We start from the raw sequence: 19,670 nt of genomic DNA on the forward strand, positions 1-19,670 counted from the left end.
ATGATATGATACCGGTCAATATTTTATGAGCAACAATATTACTTAAATTATCAAGTTTGCCTCGAAATTTTAACAGTTGTTATTTGTGTGAGGTAAAAAGTTACTAAAACTTGTAAAGTGTAAATTTTAAGCTTCTTGTGCTACACTATGAGTTATACTAACGTTGTTTTACCTTTTACAAATAACAACTGTTAAAATTTTGAGACAAAATTAATAATATAGTTAATATATACATATAATATTGCTTATGAAATATTAATTAATATCACATTATGTTGCTTTTTATTCATACGGTACATAAATCAAAATCCGATCTCTAATTTCAATCGAAGAAATGAGACAATTTTATTTGATAGGTGGCGGAAGGGGGTTCTACTTTTTTGATGTATTTCTCACATATAATCAGTGCCGTCTTAAAACATTAGGCCCACCTGGGCGCCTCAAGAGAAGAGGGGGAACCTCACAAAAATGAGGTCCGGTTGAAATTTGCTAGAATTTATCAGGTAAGGCTTCAGAAAAACCACTTGGCCCGTGATGCTCTTAAGACGGTCCCGCATGTAATGGGTACTCTGTACTGTAAAACTGCTTTCAATATTTTCTAGAAGGCATATTTTTGCGGATGAAATTTTATTTTTACCAGTTTATTGGTTACGGACGAAAGTGCCTAGAATAGCACAGCCCTACACAGAAGGGCACTATTTTCACATGGTGAAAAAGTTTACAAAAATATGGACGCGTTCAGAGTGTGAGAATGCTTCCGTGTACATAGAGTTTTTTTTTTTTTTTTGTGCAGAAAAAAATCCCCCCACATTGTATAGGGTTGCTATCTGAAAAAAAAAATTAAAGTGCGCATTTTTCATGTAAGAATATTTTTTTCCTTTTTATACTGCGAGCATCTCGGTGTTCATCATGCCACCCCCCCCCCCCCCCCATCCAGGAACTACCCCCCACCAAGACTGAGATCTTTGGTGGGGACCTCCTCTATAGTGAATTTATCTAGTAAAAAACGCAATGAGGTTTCTCCCGTGCCCCCCCCTCCCCGCTAAAGCCAGGCCAGACCTACCGTTGTAGGGGTCGTAATGCTCAATGAAATCATTGAGGACAGACAGGGCCGTCTTAAGAGCATCATGGGCCCCCATGCCAAGTGGCTTTTCCTACCGTAAGTGGCCCTACCTGGTAAATTCTAGAAAATTTCAACCGAATCTCATTTTTGTGAGGCCCGGGTGGCCCCATGCGTTAAGACGGCACTGAGGACAGATGCTTGATTTCATACTCGAGATACTCACCGACAACTCAGATGAGTACTCTATGATTCAATGATTATCATCATAATTACATTATTCACGAATCAAGTGCTTTGATCACACCAATCCATACTCTTGATTCGTGAATACGCCTCCCAACAGGCTTACAGGGCTCCAACCTCGTGAGTCCCAACCAGGAGTTCAACCGGGCACGGCACAAAAACCCATGGCCACACATCTCACAGTAGGGCCCCCAGGCTGAGATCTTTGGTGGGTCCCCCCAGGTCAGACCCTTCACGAACCCCTCTGATATGAATTTGTAGTGTCAAAAACAAAAATAGAATCACATCTGATGAGAATCATCTCGGGCCCGCTGGCAGGAGCCTCTGCTAAACCCACTCCCTTTGTGGGGGCCATGCAGGGACCTCAGTTGAATAGGAGCTACGATCTAGCCCATAGTTTCCCAAAATTTTTTGCCCCATCTCCCCCAAGACAGCCTTGCCTATATTATACCCAGGGCCGTCTTTATTATACCATGGGCCCCTGGGCCAAGTGATTTTTCTGAGACCCTACCTGGAAAATTCTTGAAAATTTCAACCAGTTCTCTCATTTTTGCGAGGCCCTCTCTTCTCTGGAGGCCCCCGGGCCATGCCCGGCTGAGCCCATGCGTTGAGACAGCATTGGTTACACCCGTAGCTTCTATCGCCCACCAGAGGGCGATATTGTCCACTTTAGGAAACACTGGGCTAAAATACCGGCAGGCTGTAGTGCGTGTTCTGTCACCTAGATGGCAGCACAAGTTTGAATATCCCGGAATACTTTTTGGGCTGGAAATGTTTTCGCGGATCTGGCAACTCTGGTCATCATTGGAGCAGTGATCACGGTCGTACGGATGTTGGCGAGTTTTGTTGTTATTAGTCATTTCGCTGTCATTCGCGTGCGGAAAATGTTTAGAGGGATTCGGTTCGAAGATTCGCCATCGCCATGATAGAGTTTTGCACCACCAAGCGAATGGTTGTGTTCATCGTTGCGTTGATTTGGTGAGCAAATCATTTCCCCTTCCCCCTTCTCAATCCATTGAGATAATAACATATTGTTTGTATATCAACTGAGATTTTGTTCGTAATCAATTTTTAGATTCCGTTTCCACTAGAGATTTCTCAGCCAATGTTATTTTCGCCAACGCCCAATTTGGCGATATAATCAACACCATTCTCGCCAACACAAAATTTGGTGATATAATCAACACCATTCTCGCCAACATCTAATTTGGCGATATAATCAGCAAACACCATTCTCAACAACCCAAGTGCATAAGCGCATTTATGTAGTTTTGCCACTCTTTTAACATTCTAGTCTGATTTTCTAGACTGGACGCTTGTCCCCCCCCCCCCCATACTCCTGCAAGTGTCTCTAAAGCCACTCTTTTAGTCACTCATGCTTGCACACACTCCAAGATCACTCACTGACCTCGTACCCCGCTTTGTAGATCACTCGTTTGGTCAATCCCATGCTTACTCACTAAGTCCCAACGAGCTTATATTACTGGAGGGAGTATGACGTCAGCTGTCTCCGCCTTGGCAGTTCTTAGAATGGTGTCCCCTAACATCTCTGACGTAAGATCACGTGACTCTGTGAAAACACATGATCCCCATAGAGATCAATGTTAAAATTGCCGATTTTAGTAAAGAAATGCTGAAATTTAGTGGGGTTTTCCCGCCACATCAATAATTTTAAAAATTGAATTTTTGATTTTCGAAATATTGAGTTTGCTTAGAAATACGAAGCCCAGGAAATTAAATATAAAATAATGAGCCAGACCCACTTTTGAGGTGGACATCCAAGCAATAACATTAATTTCAGCTTGTTATTATATCTCAAGCTCGAAAATGAGAATTAGAGTCTCCATATGGTCGTATACAGTCGAATCCCATTATAACGAACGCCAAGAGACTGGAGGAATCACTTCATTAAAACGAAATTTCATTATAAAGGAATTCCAGGTTACTTATCATTGTTCCAATGTGAACTTATTTGGGGGATTAAAAAAGTGTTTGTTAAAATGAGGTTTTCGCTGTAACAGTATTTGTTTCCAGGAAGAAACGTGCCATCAGGATAGAAAGGAAATCTCCGAAGAAAAAAGGAATTATACTGTAGCTGTTCCCATAGTTTTAAATTGTCATTTGTGCCTTGGACCTAAAAAGTTTGGGAATCCAGATCTAAATGAAATTTTATCGAAACTTGTCATGTGTCTCGTAATAAATGGATCAGTTGTTTTTATTGTAAACCATGTGATTTCATTCATTTCAGTACGTCACTGATTGTGCTAGCTGTCGAAAGTTACCTCACCCCTCCAAATGGCAGATATCCGCAGCATCCCGGAAGTCAAGGTGAAAACACGTCGGACGCACCATGTTGGCAGACGCAGAATTTTTATGTGAGCCAGCCGTGCGCACCGTGTTCAGAGTTTGAAAAAGTAAGAGTTTTCAATTCAATGTGATATAGGCTATCCAATGACATTTTTACGACGTTTCAGGGACAAATTTTCTTTCACCAGTTTATGCTTCGGTCTCATAATATGCCAGCCATGTTTCTTAAAGGCAGCCGAGTCTGTTTATTCCTATGTGCTGAACTGCTAATTTCCTCTCCCCCATTATGATCTACTTGGATGTCGAGATTCTTTTAGAATTATGAGGCTTGTTCAGAAAGTATCCAACTGCAGTTTTCCCTCCACAAACCAATGAAGCTAGAGAGGTGTGGTTTGGTGCATGTATCTAGGCCAGCGGTTCTCAACCGGTGCTCCGCGAAGCCCTTGGGGCTCAGTTTGAACTCCCTAGGGGCTCCGCGGCAGCTCGAGCAAAGTACAGAAAAACAGTAAATTCTGAAAAAAAAAAGTATTTTTGAATAATAATAAATTGTGTAACTTTTATGAATGAATAAAAAATAGGCCTACGGGGCTTCTCCATAGAAATTATATATCAGAAAGGGCTCTGCGAGTCAAAAAAGGTTGAGAACCGCTGATGTAGGCAATTGTAGTGTGCATGCTTCAATTTTTACCTGCCTGCAGAAGCTCCCAGTCCCTGGCAGACTGCCGATGAGTGAGTGACCACTGTCATATTTCCATTTTTGGTAAAATAGCAGCAAAAACTTATACACTATTGCTAAGTTTTGTGTGAAGCTTGGCTATTCCTAAGTGGAAACAATCCGCAAGATTAAACGTGGCTTTGGAGATAAAGAAATGGGCACCACACCGATAAAAGAGTGGTACAACTGCTTTAAAGGCGACCGAACCAAAGAAGTTAGGGAAGAGTGGTTTGCATGAAAAATTATGTTTATATACTTTTTGAACAAAACACATATTTTTACGCTGCAAATATATCAGTATAATGATATCTCAATTTTTTTTTTCAGGTGAGCAAGCACCTTCCAGCTTGTATACCAACAGGCTTTAAGGAAATGGTGACATGCGAAATTGCGGGTAATGTTTATCGAAGGTAAGCGCATGCACAGGGTGAATTTGACCTGATCTGCCAAATGAAGAGAGGGTGATCAAAGACCCCATGTTGTGGTGGTCGAGTCGCTGTGGTGGTCGAGTGGTTATAGTGCCAGACTCGTGATGCGAGGATCCGGGTTCGAACCCCACAGTGGTGGTCGGCTGAAGTTGGTTTTCTGTGGTTCCCAACTTCAAGGTGCAAATGCGAGCCGATCTCCCCGTTAAAAAGTCTCGCCACAGAGAGCAACAGTCCTACAACGGTAAATCATTCAACCATAACACTTCACTCATAGTTAGTAAAAAAACTGGGGGCAGATGACAGCACTACACACAACAAGCATTACACAGAAACAAACTATACGTCAGGTTGCACTACACGTACACGCACATTCCCGCATTTACCGATTAGTTGGGGGGGTTCCGCGGGGGGGGGGGGGTGCTTGTGGGGTGTAGCAGTAGTAGGTAGGGGCTCGGGGGATCCATGATGTTCTTAGGTCAGCCACCTCGTTGGGCAATTTGCCTGTTGTGGCGTTGTATTTGTATTTGTATTTGTATTTGAGCATATAACACTATTTCAACCCTGTCCCACTTCTAACCGTTTTCGTGAATAATGGATTGTGGGAGAAAATGCTTCAAGTCTGAGAAAAAACATAAATTTGTAGTTTTTGATCGATCTAAATGCAAAATAAGCACATATTTGGAAAGAGCAGAAAAAATTCTATTTGTCGATATTTTTTTGCATCAGTATATCTAGATGTAATGGTGAGCTACAATCAAAAGGTTTCAAAATAAAATTGATACCAAAGGTATCTAGTTACCGATTCCATAAACAAAACTTCTAGTTACAATCTGTCACATTTACCAGAAATTTGTCTATCACCAGCTTTCAAAACAGCCTGCAATAAACTGTATCGGTGATTTACTTCAGGAGTAATTTAGCTTTTTGTTTGCAACACATCACTGAAATCAGGAACATTTGGAATCGACAGTTGCAGATTTTGGTAAAAATTTGATTTTCCACTTTGCCAATCTTTCAACGCTTGTAGCTTCTCGTTAACTCCAGATATCCTGATGAAGGTGGCGTCAGGTTTTAGGATTTTTTCCCCTGCAAAATCAAATTTTTGCTAAAATCTGTAACTGCAATTTTGAATGCTCATTGAATGTATACTTCAATAGTGCTGATTTCAGTGATGCAGTATCGCAAAAAAAAAGACCAAATAACTACTGGACTAGAACACCTACATGGTTTATGATAGGCTCTGCGAAAGCTAGTGCAATGAACAAATTTTTGATGAGTCTGGCCAGTTGTAGCTGTAAGGGTTATAACGAAACACTTGTCACAACTAGGATCTTAATGAGTATCATGAAGTAATCCTGTGCACAATAAGAGTCGAAAGTCGTCTGTCCATATCACCAGGAGTCAGCTCATTCATTGTAGCTGAATGTTTGAAGTTGACTCGTCTGTACTCCCACCTCAGTAGGCCTTACATGATAAAGAAGCAGCCTTAGGAGTTCAGGAACATGGAGTACTGCTGAGGTATTCCAAACTATGACATCCTAACTCCCCAGGTGGAGTTAACCAGAAGTGATGAAGTACGGCTGAATGCAAGTGAATCAGAATTACAAATGTGAAGAAACGACGTTGTCGCTGCCCTTCTTGCTGAAGAGGTGATCAATCACATCACTTATTTACTTATATTCTAAATTTCTTTCATCACAGTGAAATCATGATGTGGCACAATGACAATGATGTCATTTCACCACAGTCAGTCAATTGAGCATTTCTGGAATGATGTTTACCGATCATATGCCCGATTAATGTACACCACAATGTTCGATGACCTTAGATCGACACCAAATGACCTTACTTGTGATAATTAGGTAAGAATCATTCAATTAATGACAAAAATTTACTTTAGAGCACTTATTTTGAATGGGGTGGGCCCTCTCCACCCACCGCGGGTTTGTACCATTACAGGCTGTTTGCGGAATTGGTAGTCACAGATTTTAGCCACAATTTGATTTCGCACATCACCAATCTTTCACTTTCAGCATCAAACCTAGATGTTCTGATGAAAATTATGTCACCTTATAGGATTTCTCCTGCTCTTTCCGAATATGGGCTTATTTTGCATGTAGGTCTGTCAAAAACCACAAATTCGGGTGAGTTTTTTTTTTGGACATTTTTCCCATTATCCATCATAACTCGAAAAGTGTTAGAGATAGGACAGAGTTGCTATATGGGTGTTTTATGCTCCACGTAGTCTCATCTATCGCCCCCTTTTCATTTGGCGCTTTTGGGTCATGTAGGCTTATAAATTGAATGAATAGCTCATGTAATTTGAGTCATCTGCCATACAAGTTTGAATTTCATTTTAAAAATCTGAGCAGCATATATATATGATCAAATTTCATGATGAATGATTTGTGACACCATCAATGTAGTGAAATGGTTTCTCCCCCCCCCCTCATTTTTTGCGCTCGTAAGCAAGGAGTTATTGGCAGTTTTATTTCCCATTACCGGGGGGGAGGGGGAAATATTTCAACAAATTAGTATCATAATTTAAACAATTAATTCTATAAGCATCTTATCTTTACAATTTCATAATTAGACAACTCCTGGAGCGGAAGGTGTGCAACCTTTTTTAATCTATGAGCATGGGCAGAAAATGGGCGAATTTATTGGGTGGCCCTTATTTTTAAACTGTTCAAAATTTTAGCTACTGCGCCCCCCCCCCCCACTCCCATCTTGTTTCAATCAACAAAAGAGGATCTGTACATAATTTTAGCTCAATCGGCTAGGTTAACCTAGACTAGACAACTGTTAGGTGACCCTTGAGTGCCTTGAAAGTTAGGACATAGTAAGCTATGTTGATTCTGTTTAAAAGCAGTATCCTCTTCTGTATCTCGACTGGTTTTTTTTTCTCAGAAATTTATGAGGACACATCCAAGCAACCCTAGGAATTGTTTAACAACATTCTGAATCCAAATTTTTCAAAGAAAAAGATTTACTCTGGCAACGAATTGTTTCACTGGTCGTTGCCGGAGACCATAAAAAATACCAGTGTCTAGAAAATTCACCGCCATGCAACTGACAACAGTTGAACATAAGTGAATGAAGGAATAAGTGAGTCACTCCCTCTGTCACTTACTCACAATGTTGCTCATTGTGCCACTTGATCAACAGGTCGGTCACTAACTCTTACACTCACTAGGTTTCTCACTCATTTTATCATCAACCAAATTGCTCACTCTATTACACACTCAATCACAAAGGTCGCTCGCTCACTCTATTACTCACTAACTACTGTATCATTTACTGACTCACTCACTTGGTCATTCCTCTCTTACTGACTTGTGTGGAACTGTTTGTGAATTGCATGATGGTGAATTGTTCTGCGTGAATTTTTCGTAAACCAAAAATACCCAACTGTCATGTTATTTAAGGCTTTTTTTTCAAATTGGATTTGGAGTGTTTTCAATCAATTAGTTACAAATCAAGTTGTATTAAATGCAAACCTAAATCTCGTAGAAACCGTGAACATTAATATTATATCAAAAATTGACTGTAACATGGAGCATTTGTTGTTACATCAGTCTATTTTCTTAATTCTTATTTTTCAAATTAAAATAAAAAAGCCTCAAATCCATTTTGAAATAATCCTTCGAGCGGTAAAATGTGTAGGCGACATCCAGGGTCACCCTTATCAGATGCAAGGCCTGATGCAAAGATAATTTTGGGATTCCTCAGCCCCAATTTTATGTATTTTGTAAGGGGCGGGAAATCTACATCCAAAGATTCATGCATTATCACAGAATATACAGGAATGCTGAAAAATATCCACTCACCCATGAAAATTCAGAATTAAAGGAAGAAAGTGTGTCAGGTTCGACAAAATAGAACTAATGAGAGAAAATATCTCACAATCGATGGAAATTCTGACTTAATGGAAGAAAAAAAATCATAAAGTCGATTAAAATTCAGAATTAATGTGAAAAAAAAATCTTGGAATCGATGAAAATTTAAAATTAATGAAAGGAAAATCCTAGAATTGATGAGAGAAAAAATCCAAGAATTCTAAGAATCCAAGAAATTCAGATCGCAGAATTGATTAAAATTCAGAATAGAAGAGGGAAAATATCCCAGAATCGACGGAAATTCAGACTAAATGGAAAAATTACAGAATCGATGAAAATTGAGAATTAATGAAGTGAAAACATCACAGAATTGAAAATATATTTGATATACAGTAAAACCTCGATAAGTCGTCACCTCAAATTATCAAAAAATTATGACGGCTTAAGCGGAGTGCCATCAGTTTCAATGTGCAATGTTGTGAAAATTGTATAAATTTAAAGTAATATGAAATTTATTAAAGTATGAATCAAAATAACAATATTAATAAAATTTATAGATCGCGAAAGAAAAAATAATAGCAATTTTTTACCTTTTTTATCTCCTTATTACTTAAATTATTGTGGTAAAATGTACTGTACACTTTGATTTATACTAGTAGTTTTTAATTTAGACTAACAGAGCAACTGTTAGTCTAAAGCTATAAGTAGCTTTTCTTCATAATAGAACTCTCTATAACACATTAATTTTACATAGACATCAAATTTAAAATTTTAGTATTTTAATTCTTCATCAGTAGTTCATGATACAACTGCAAAGTAATCTCGATCACTTTTGACTTGGTGGAGGGGCCCTGGGCAGGGAAAAGTAGACATAAGACCTCAACTTGGGAAAGAATGTCAAATTTTTTTCAACAAAGATATTTTGTTTAAATTTCAAGCCCCAAGTTAGTAGAGCCCATGCTTTCTATGATTATTTATTATCCGTAGCCGCATTGCACTTTGACTTTAACTTGATTCTTCGATTTACATAATTTTTGATTTCCTTGCACCAAGTGTAGTTTTTGACGTATCAATAAATTTTGGTTTCTCCCGGAGATGCCCTGTGGGGCTGAAATGCTTACGTTGCTTCTTGCGACAGAGTCTGGGTGTCTCGCGGTTTCTCCATTAGCGCCCATACAGAAATGAGATCTCGCTTGAACAGTCCTCAACGTTCCAAAAACCTTAGTTGGCGAATGAACTTCCTCAGCGTAACTTTCGTTACTTAAACTGTTCCGTTTGGGTATATAGGATTTTATGGTGACCTTTAAGCACATGGCAATGCTGTTAACAAGTTCTTTTTTTAATGGGAGCCATGAAATTAGTCTGTTCCACTTTCTCAAATTTTTTCATAGTGACGAGTTAACCGAAATTAGCGACGAGTAAACGAGGGTTTAATAACATTGTTGTCTATGGAAGCCCCTGAAGAAAAATGACGACTTAACCGGAGTGACGACTTAATGAGGTTTTACTGTATTTTTTTTTCACTTGTATTACTGTTAGTGCAGGGCCCTGTGTGACTAAAACCCCGGTTGAGACCCAATTTGTAAAGTCCTTTTAAAGAGTTACATGCCTGGTTTGAATTATTGAGTTAAGGCAAACAAGCAGAAAATAAAAAACAAATTTCTTTTGTATCACTTCAATTGCTCCCCGGGGGCCCATGGATACATTACAGCACACCCTCAAGGGTGGCTTTGGCAACATCTGTTTTGCAACTTTCCTTGACACAGATTTCAGGAGAAACGTCGCACAAGTTTTTCACTGTCATTTTTTGGAAATTTTTAATTCTGATGCTTTTTAAAATTACCATTCGTGTAGTACCTAGACCATTTAAATACCGACTTGAAAAACCTTAAATGTTGTTTCTTCTTTGAATTTGTTATCATTGTTTGAAATTTTCATTAAGCAGCCAGTCATTGGTGAAAATGCCCCTTTGTTTATTCTATGATAGCTGTGATAAAGTCCAATGGATGGATGAACGAAACTTCCTAATCTTTGAGAGCTCAATGGCCATCCTTGCTGTGATAAGTGGTTGTATCGTTGTGATGAGACAGAAGCATCTGGATGAAATAATGATGGCTAGAGTACAAAAACAGATTTCTGCAGGTGTATAAAGGAAGTCAGCTATCCAATAGATGTTGGTGAATCGTATGGTAAAAACTTTGTAAATAAAATGTTACCGTTAAAGATTTTCGATGATTATTCCAGCAGTGTTTACACAATGCCACATGAATGTAATATGGAGGTTGCACATTTTTTATTCTTACAATGCTACCAGCCAGTGTATCGGGATGGGTGAATTTCGCAAATTTAAGGCTTGAGATAGCCTCCAATCAGTGGAAATTTATTTTAAAATTTGTGACATTTTATATCCCAGAAGGATGCACGTGGATTACTGCAGTATCTGAACCATAACAAAAACCTAGTTTCCATTGTTGGTTTTTAATGAACAATTTTCGGTTGTTGGGGTACTGTAGTATGCCACACGAGTGTTTGAGCTATATAAATGTGCAATGTTAGATCCCCACGGAAAGATATTGTGACACACCGGGCCATAAAAAAACCTTCAAAGTTCAGAAATAGGCTTCACTCACCTTAAAAAACGGCTCAGCTCATACTTGGTGGTAACCAGCAACGGCACGTAAACAGAAAATGCATCCACGCAATGGCACACCTTTTTATGCAGAGGGAAAAAATCATGGCACAACTGGTCCCAGGCATTGGTTTTAGGTGATGTCATAGGAAAATGGAGGGAACTACCTCTGGTGCCATGGTCAAGGTCATCAGGACTTACTTATGATGTCACACAGGAATAGTAATGATCTTGTTTTCAGTTACCAACTCCATTATCAGTGGAGTTGGTAACTGAAAACAAGAGTAAAAAAACAAAACACTGCAAAAGTATGGGCATCTGCAGCCACTCACACCCTAACACAATTACAACTAGATAGCACATTTCCTTACAATATGCAAAGATTACTTAATTCAAGATATTAGTACTTACTATTTTTATTAAGTTAAAATGTTATTTTTAGCGAACGAGGAAAAAAATCTGAGATTTTTATGTTTTGGAAGTTTACATTGAAGTGAATCATATACCGTAGGGAGGGGAGGGGGATATGTCACAATTGATGTAAACCTAGAAGTTTTTCGACAATGTATCCTGAACAAACCTACCAAATATTGAAATAGAACTTTTGCTTTGATTGCCGTTTGCACATTTTACACCTCGATAATGTAAATACATGCTGGAGAAAACCGCAGCTGGAGTCGCTCCTCATTCAGAAAAAATATAATGTGACAGTCTCTTAGATCCCCTAGAAAAAATAAATCATTCTACTATCCACTATGTATAATGATATCACTGACAACTGTACTGGAGAAATTTAAAAACTTGAGAAAAAATCATTTTATATAATGAGACAAAAGCTGTAGATGTGGCTGGTTTATGAAAAATTCAATACGAGTCAGTGAGCGAGGATTGAGTGAGTGATAGTGTGGTAGACTGAGCAATCTAGTTAGCGAGTGATGGAATGAGCAACCTGGAGTGAGTGATAAAACAAGCTACTTAGGGAGTAACAGAATGAGCAACCTGTTGAATTTGTTACAAGCTCAATCACCTGATTGCTCACTGCAACCTAGTGAGTGACCTATGAAATGAATGATAGGAGCAATCTATATAGTGAGCGAGACAGAGTGAGTGATAGAATGAGCTAGCTAGTGATTGAGTGAGCAAGCATACTCATTCATTCATGTCAAACTGTTGCCTGTGAATTTTCCTATCCGTGAATTGCATGGTGGTGAATTTTCCAGACACAGATGTGGTTGAAGAAATGTGAAAAATAGAAGATTTTCATAGTTAAAAAAGATATTAATATTGGTTTTTCGATAATATATTATTGATTATCAACAATAATTTCCAACTGAAATTACATATGAAAAAGAAACAATCTTAGATTTAAATGCAGCTGGCATAGGCTTGTATCCCAAGCAAGCATTTGTGTCCCTACTCTGGGTGCACATCCTCCCAGGATATTGATACTTTCCAATGCTACAAATTCCAAATATCAACGCATCAAACAGTGAAAAAAAAAATTTATTGGTTAAATTAAAAATACATCATTTCAAACATAGTCCAACATGCATATAATTTTTGCCCATTTGGATTTGCGATAAGCTTCTGTGCTACGAAGTGCACATAAAGATGAGTATCCATAATGCATTTCTTCTTCGCTTTTCACGTGGGTAAGTTTTTCCCATTTGATTAGCCAATCGATTATCTAGAAAAATAGATTTAATTATCTATTTTTAACAATGTTATTAAAATGTTTCATATAGCACGTGATAAAGCAAACTTACCTTGTCCATGTGATCACTCCAAGAACTATTGTGTGTCAAATCGCATAGAGCTGCTGGAAGTAACTGAATCAATTTTTCCATCGACATTGGGGTATCGGACCATGTAGCGTAACTGGTTCTGATGCTACTCGAGCCAATTATTATTGCCAAGCACACATTATTTAAAAATTGGATCACCTGAACATAAGTGAAGAAAAATATCGCCAATCAAATTACAAACATTATGGTACTAGCATGATAATTATTGATCATTTTACTGTAGTATAGTATACAATCCACATTAAATCTGTTAAAATGTCCGGCTCAACGCTTTTTCCTGGTAACATTCTGAACCAAACACTTCAATTGTGAGAAAATAAAATTCAATCCTAGGATATGAAAGTCTAATTATCAAACAGTTTTTGACTGTTGGTAAAAAATGCACCATTCAAAAGAACGGCTTTAAAAACTTGTCTTTGTTTATTCATCTGGCATTTTCATAGATCTTTGCGCTTCTGCTGCATTGCATTCATTGGTACAATGTCGCATTACGAAAAGAATCTTTATTTTTCACTATTTCACCCATGAACAGGCTCCAGCCTGGGGGAGGATGAATCTTTTTTTTTTTTTTTTTTTTGTTTCTTCACACTGTAGATTCACTGCAAATGGGTCCCCGAGGCCCCACCAAAGATCCCAGCCTAGGAAGATTGCTAGACCAAAAAAAAAATGCTTTGCATATTAATAAAAGCGTGTATGTACAAACTATGGCGAGGGGAGTGTTTTTCTTGCTATAGGTATTCTACCTCAGGGAGTTCAGCCCTGCCTTTAAGGATTACAAATGTTTTATCATTGTAGTCAGAGCTGAACTCCCAGAAGTTAAAAAAAAAAAGAATGTTTGCATTAAATCTGAAAGGGTTAAAAACTTTTGTTTGACTTGGAACTCCCTTCCCAAATTCTATGGGGTCCCATTCATAGCATAAGTCCATTAAAGATTGTCTCACCCTAATTGTTAGCAGAGATTTCAGAGATTAAACTAAAGATCTTGCAAATTTCATGCATCTTAAATGGAAAATAAATGCCATATCCTAAAAAACAAAACAGCTTCTTTTATTTAATTATACTATTACGTTCAAAAAGTTGTGACATATTTTATTATGGAAGAATGAATACAGTATCAAAGCAGAAACAGTGGCGACACCATTTTGTTTTGCTGTAGACAACGATGAGGCAGGCTCTTCCCAATGATGATCCGATGACTCGACCCCAGATAATGTGATGTGGTATTTCAGGTAGAAATATAAGCAATAAATAAATAGCACTTATATAAATGGGGTGTTCCCTCTGCACTCGCCTGCAGGTCCAATCCATTAAAGGGTGAGATCGGGGGGGAATAAGCTGGTTGTGGAAGTACCTGAATGTGATGTTTTGACAGGTAATCTGACATCAGGAGGGACCTGTGAGTCCTTATTCACCTGCATGATTTGATGAGATACAACCAACCAGGTCTCACAGGTCCCACCCATCAAATTACATTCCAGTACTTTTACACAACCAGCTTATTACCCCCTAATTTTTTGCAAAGTGTAGTCACTTTAAAGGAAACACCAAACAAAAAGGGTCATCTATATTCATTCTTCTGTAATAAAATAAGTCTTGGAACTTTTGAACTTAGTAGTTGTATGGAATATAATTTTATGCACAATCAAAAAAATTCAATTTCTTTCCCCCCTTAAAAATACTGAACCTCTTAATAAAGGTAAACTCCCAATAACAACCACATTTTGACGGTCCTGCTAGTGGCTGCTGTTGGGAGGTTTCACTGTATTACACAGATGATTTGAATTAGACAAAAATCTTAGATTTTATTAAAGATAACCATCAGATAAGGGACGATCAAATCATAAATCTCTTGGCAAACAAAAAGTTTTGAAAATGTGGAACAAACTTTACCTCGTTATTACTTTCCAGTCTGTTTTCATTAGACGAATCCAACAAGACTGTTATCCACCCCATGGTTTCCATTAACAGATCGATGATATTTTCGGTTTTACTAATTTCGCTCGTAGGCTCCATCTTGCCTTCAGTTATACATCGAAGCAATATGAAAATGACTCTGTATTTCGTTCTGGAAAATGATCAAGCAGATACAAGACAGATTAGTAGTAGAATCATCAGTTTCAATTTTCATACTTTATAAATAAATTGAAGGATTTCATACTAAATTTCCTGACTCCTGTGCTAGCACAAGGACCCCGATTTTACCAAAGTTCTGGTTTATCTGAAGTGCTATTCTTTCATTGATTTTGAAAAAGCAGGTGCAGTTAGTGTTTTTTGTGGAAGAGCTTTGCCCATTACACAAAGGCTGTGTTTTCAAAGTACAATATAGTAAGTTATTTGATGTAATTTCTTACTGTATTCATTTGATATTTTATTTATAGAACACAACTTTTTTTTGTCTTTATTATGTTGCTTAGTAAAGAGGCACTGGCACGATATCTTGTATTCATAAAAGCCTCTAATTTTAGCACTTTCAAGCTCAGATATTTTATAAATTGATTTCTCAATGGAAAACTTCTCCTTATGCCCCCTTAGTTTGCACTTGCTGAAAATCAGAGCAAAGCCTACTTCATTAAAAAGATACTTAAAGGGGTTAGTATTCGGTCAGAACAGAGAAATACACCTCTGATCAAACAAGTCTAAAAAAATTCACACAAATTTGCAATTTGTGTGAATTTTTTTTCCAGCAAACACATGGAACTAGTTAAATTTCACCGATTTTAAAACTTTTGTTGATTAGAGGGTTTTTTTTATTGATTAATGTGTACAAAATTACAATTATAAAATACAGATTTAATATCTTAATTGCAAAACAAGAAACATTGTCCTTGGCAGACTGGTCAGGTGTCTGTTTTCACAAAAAAACTGCTACTACCCCCCTCAAACGTTGTTTTTTTAACTGAACACAACTTTACAACTGTGGTCTATTGCCGCAGGAAATTTAGTACTGAATGAATTGTGCCAAGAGTGCACATATGTACCTAACAGTCTGAGGGTATATTTAGTGTTGAATTTTAGTGCTGCCATCTATTTTTCAAAGTATGAGTGAAGTGTGGTGATTGAATATTTGCTCGTGTGGAAGACTTTTTAACAGGGAGATAAGCTCTTATTCATGACTCCAGGTTAAGATTTACAGGAAACCAATGTCAACCTACAACCCTAGATATACTGCTGGTAAGGTTCTAACAGGTAGAACCATTGTGGTTCTCACCCTTTGGAAGCCAGCCGCCCATGTTTCATGTATTTTTGTAAGTGGAGGGACAGGAGTCCTCCCACAGAAGGAATGGGGGGGGGGGAACGGTCAATTACTTGCTGCCTGGTATGAACAATGTCAGGGCCCGAGGGATGAGAAACACTGCCCTGGGTCACTCACCCTGATCCTTTGCTCTCTATGACACTCTTTTGATTGCTAATGGACCTGATTCCTTACTATCTGGGCAGAGGCAGATTTCTGGTGTCTAATGATGCTGTGGGCTATAAAAATTTTTTGCTGTCCTTCTATTCTAGTCAAATTTGCCACCCTGAGCTATAATTTTCTAATCCCCCCCCCCCCACCCCATGAATATGCTTCTGCTCAAATACAGATGTCAGAGTTCAAGATTAACCCAATCAACTCATATGACGTGACCTCCACATGCCCTCTTTTAACTATCTTGGAGGTTACATGAAGATATACAACTTTATACACAGCATGTGACGTTCAAGTCAACAGAATTAAAATCCCAGTTCATATCATATGAATTGAGATTAGATAAAATATGAATGTCTGTTTATACATACATACATGTATATCAGAGTTTGTTGGGTTTAAAAATAGGGCAGAATTCTCTCTCTCTCTCATTTTCATGCAAATAATATAATTGAAATAAGCTTCATACATTGTGCAACATTTATTCAATTGAATCCTGGCTTTAATGTTTCAAATTATGGAAAGATCACATAACTTACTGATTATCCTCATGTTTGGAGAATGTCAGACACGACTTGAGATGTGCGAGAGATTTCTTTCCCATCCTAACTAAGTTGCTGATAATCAGCATTTCAACACACAGCAAATCATTGTTCCTCAAATGCTCAAAAAGATTGTTCAAAGATTCTTCACTCATCTCAGATGAGAACTTGCATACTGCCTCTAAATACATCCTGATTCTTTCAAAACTTTGAGACGAAATCAGGTCCTTAAAAACATCTTCAAGCACTTTCTTTGGCCCTTGGTTGGAATCAAGATGTCTGTGAGCTTCTTGCAGACACTATAGGAAAAGAAAAAAAAAATTGTGTTCTTTTCTGCACTCACTGTGATGTATTTATGAGACAGGGAAACAACTTCCTAATTGGGTTTTCAGGAACAGGGTGTCCGTATAAAAAGTAAGTTTTTATATTTGAATAACTATATAACCCCTGGCAATATAGATGATGTATTAAAGTTATACTCGTTATTTGGATACTTTTTGTAATTGGAAATATGCCTCCAGAAGTATATCTCTCGTATACTAACCATTTAACATGACTTAGTATTTTAAAAAAAACATACCTCAAATATCACAGCTTCTGTAATTGGATCATCTTTAATCTTTATGCTACCTGACGATATAAAAGCCTTTAGAAATGCTGTCAGTTTTGCTGGAGGGAAAGACGAAGAAATTGTGACTAGATTTTTCAGGAACATCACATGGCAACTTACCTGTCATAATTGAGAAATAAAATGCGTTATTGGTTCGTACTGCTGACAATAATTGAGAAAAAAAAGAGTAATATTATTACTAAGTTGTTCAAATAAATTGCAGAATGAGATAACTGCAGTCTGCTCAATTTTTTTTTATATTGAACAAACAACACAATAGACAAGACAGACAATAAATTATAAACGAACACTTTTCGGCCCAAAGGGATATAAATAGCTTTTCATGGGTCATACTACTGAATTATATACAAAACTTGGCAACATGCAAAGGTATATTGTAATTCTAAAGGTATTTCAAATGCAAACTTAGTTCGTAAATGGGAAAGACTTTCAAAGAAATGGCAAATTGTTTTGGAGCAAAGGGCTCGATCATTTAAAACAAGTCGGTTTGTGATATCAAGCGGCCACTGTATATAATTCATATTTCCAATGAAACAGAAATTTTAAATCACATACCGTATTGAAATAAAAGTCTACAGACACTTAAAAGTGCTTTAAAACATTTTACTTCCATGCCAAAAAAAAATAAGGTGTAGGACAGGAGTCTTCGACCCATAATTTGAGTGGGATCTTTTTGTGGTGGCCCTTCAATGAAAACATTACATACGAGAGAAAACCTCAATGAAGAAATGTATTTTAAAATTTGAAAGAAGTAATTTGAAAATTGCTTCAAGAAAACATTTCAGAACTAATGAGAAAAAGAATTTAAGAATTAGCAAAAAAAAATAATAATTCAGAATTGATGGAAAAAATAATTTTGTAATTAATGAGAATTCATCATTAATGTGATAAATTGCTAGAATTATTGAAAGAAACATTTTCAGAATTAATGAAGATTTATATTCAATGAAAAAATCATTTCCGAAATGATGTAAATTCACATTTAGTGAAAAAAATAATCTCAGAGTAAATAAGTTCTTCAATAATATAGGACACCCTTCCCCTATTTGATTTGATTTATGGAAAATTCACTGATAGAAAAATCACCAGTGAGTGAGTGATTGAGAAAGTGGGTGACTGAGTTAGTGAGCAATCATATGAGTGAATGGGTGAATGGCTGAATGAGTGAGCAAGTAGACGGTGACTTTATGAGTGCCCAAGTGAGTAATTATTTGAGTGACTCACTCATTTGTTCATCACTCGGTCACTTACTCACTATGTCCCTTTGTCTATGAATTGTTTGTCAGTGAATTTTCCTAGCGATGAATTGCCATGCAGCTGAAATTGCGTGGTGGTAAACGTTACGACAAGTGAATTGTTGGCGATGAATGCTCTACACATGGTTTGATTCAGAACATCGAATAAATAGGGAGGCTGTTGAATGTGTAAATTCCGTACATGTAATATGTGAAAGTTCAGGCATAAAACTGAACATCATAGAAATCGAATGTAGCTAATATGTAACACAAAAAGAATGACATAATAATCAATTACAGTGATACTTTAGCTAAGAGATAATTTGCTCCAGGATCACGTTTGTTTTTCAGCCAGAATGCGATTTCCTATAGGTTTCTATGGAAAATCTTAGTTTAATTTGTTCTTGAAACAGCCAAAAATTTAAAGATAAGTTTTTTAAAATGCCTAATGGCACTAACTATAAAAATGACGAAAAGCTGATAAAAAGCTGAAGTAATTTGATACATGAAGATTTATAAGATGCAATACTGAAGATCGTTTTATTTCACACTATGTACACAATTAACTACAGCTTTAGTACACTAATTACGCAACCTGCTTGACACAAGCCAGCTGAGTTCGTAGGTGTCCCCATCAATTTGTGATTTCGTCAGCTCATTTCTGTATTTAATACATGCAGATGGGAAAGATAAGCTCCTAGAATGTCTATACTGTTCAGCTTGATGTTAAGAGTCGCACTGAAAAAAGACGTGTTCTGGAAACATATGCTCCTTCTTTTCCTCCAATGCATTTTTCATGAATCTTTCTGAATCTTTCATTTTACGTG

The 19,670-nt window shown here is 37.3% G+C and overlaps 2 protein-coding genes across 2 annotated transcripts in view; one reads left to right on the forward strand and one right to left on the reverse strand.

Moving 5' to 3' along the window:
* The first annotated feature begins 2,117 nt into the window (after window positions 1-2,117).
* On the forward strand, window positions 2,118-10,818 carry JTBR (jumping translocation breakpoint protein JTBR). Its single transcript, XM_089247882.1, has 4 exons — window positions 2,118-2,284; window positions 3,555-3,720; window positions 4,656-4,738; window positions 10,583-10,818. Exons 1-4 carry the CDS (start codon window positions 2,229-2,231, stop codon window positions 10,743-10,745), a joined length of 468 nt encoding a protein of 155 aa, XP_089104008.1. The 5' UTR covers window positions 2,118-2,228; the 3' UTR covers window positions 10,746-10,818.
* A 1,891-nt stretch (window positions 10,819-12,709) lies between these two features.
* LOC149071740 (focadhesin) overlaps window positions 12,710-19,670 on the reverse strand; it is a 60,874-nt gene continuing 53,913 nt past the window's right edge. The window contains exons 30-34 of the mRNA XM_089247703.1: window positions 17,558-17,707; window positions 16,975-17,276; window positions 14,920-15,094; window positions 12,991-13,167; window positions 12,710-12,911 (exon numbers count right to left, since the gene is read on the reverse strand). Of these exons, the coding sequence (XP_089103829.1) occupies window positions 12,756-12,911; window positions 12,991-13,167; window positions 14,920-15,094; window positions 16,975-17,276; window positions 17,558-17,707 (960 nt within the window). The 3' untranslated portion in view covers window positions 12,710-12,755. The remainder of the gene's footprint in view (window positions 12,912-12,990; window positions 13,168-14,919; window positions 15,095-16,974; window positions 17,277-17,557; window positions 17,708-19,670) is intronic.

The sequence above is a fragment of the Pholcus phalangioides genome, unplaced genomic scaffold (assembly GCF_987345545.1).
Source record: "Pholcus phalangioides strain wild (caught in Gottingen) unplaced genomic scaffold, Ppha-v1.0 ptg000018l_1, whole genome shotgun sequence".
Lineage (NCBI taxonomy): Eukaryota > Metazoa > Arthropoda > Arachnida > Araneae > Pholcidae > Pholcus > Pholcus phalangioides.

Bases quoted from the DNA above. Each gene is read 5' to 3' on its own strand.
- JTBR (XM_089247882.1), top strand. From the start codon at position 2,229: ATGATAGAGTTTTGCACCACCAAGCGAATGGTTGTGTTCATCGTTGCG. The intron at 2,285-3,554 runs GTGAGCAAATCA...CATTCATTTCAG, and splicing joins TTCATCGTTGCGTTGATTTG to TACGTCACTGATTGTGCTAG. The intron at 3,721-4,655 runs GTAAGAGTTTTC...TTTTTTTTTCAG, and splicing joins CGTGTTCAGAGTTTGAAAAA to GTGAGCAAGCACCTTCCAGC.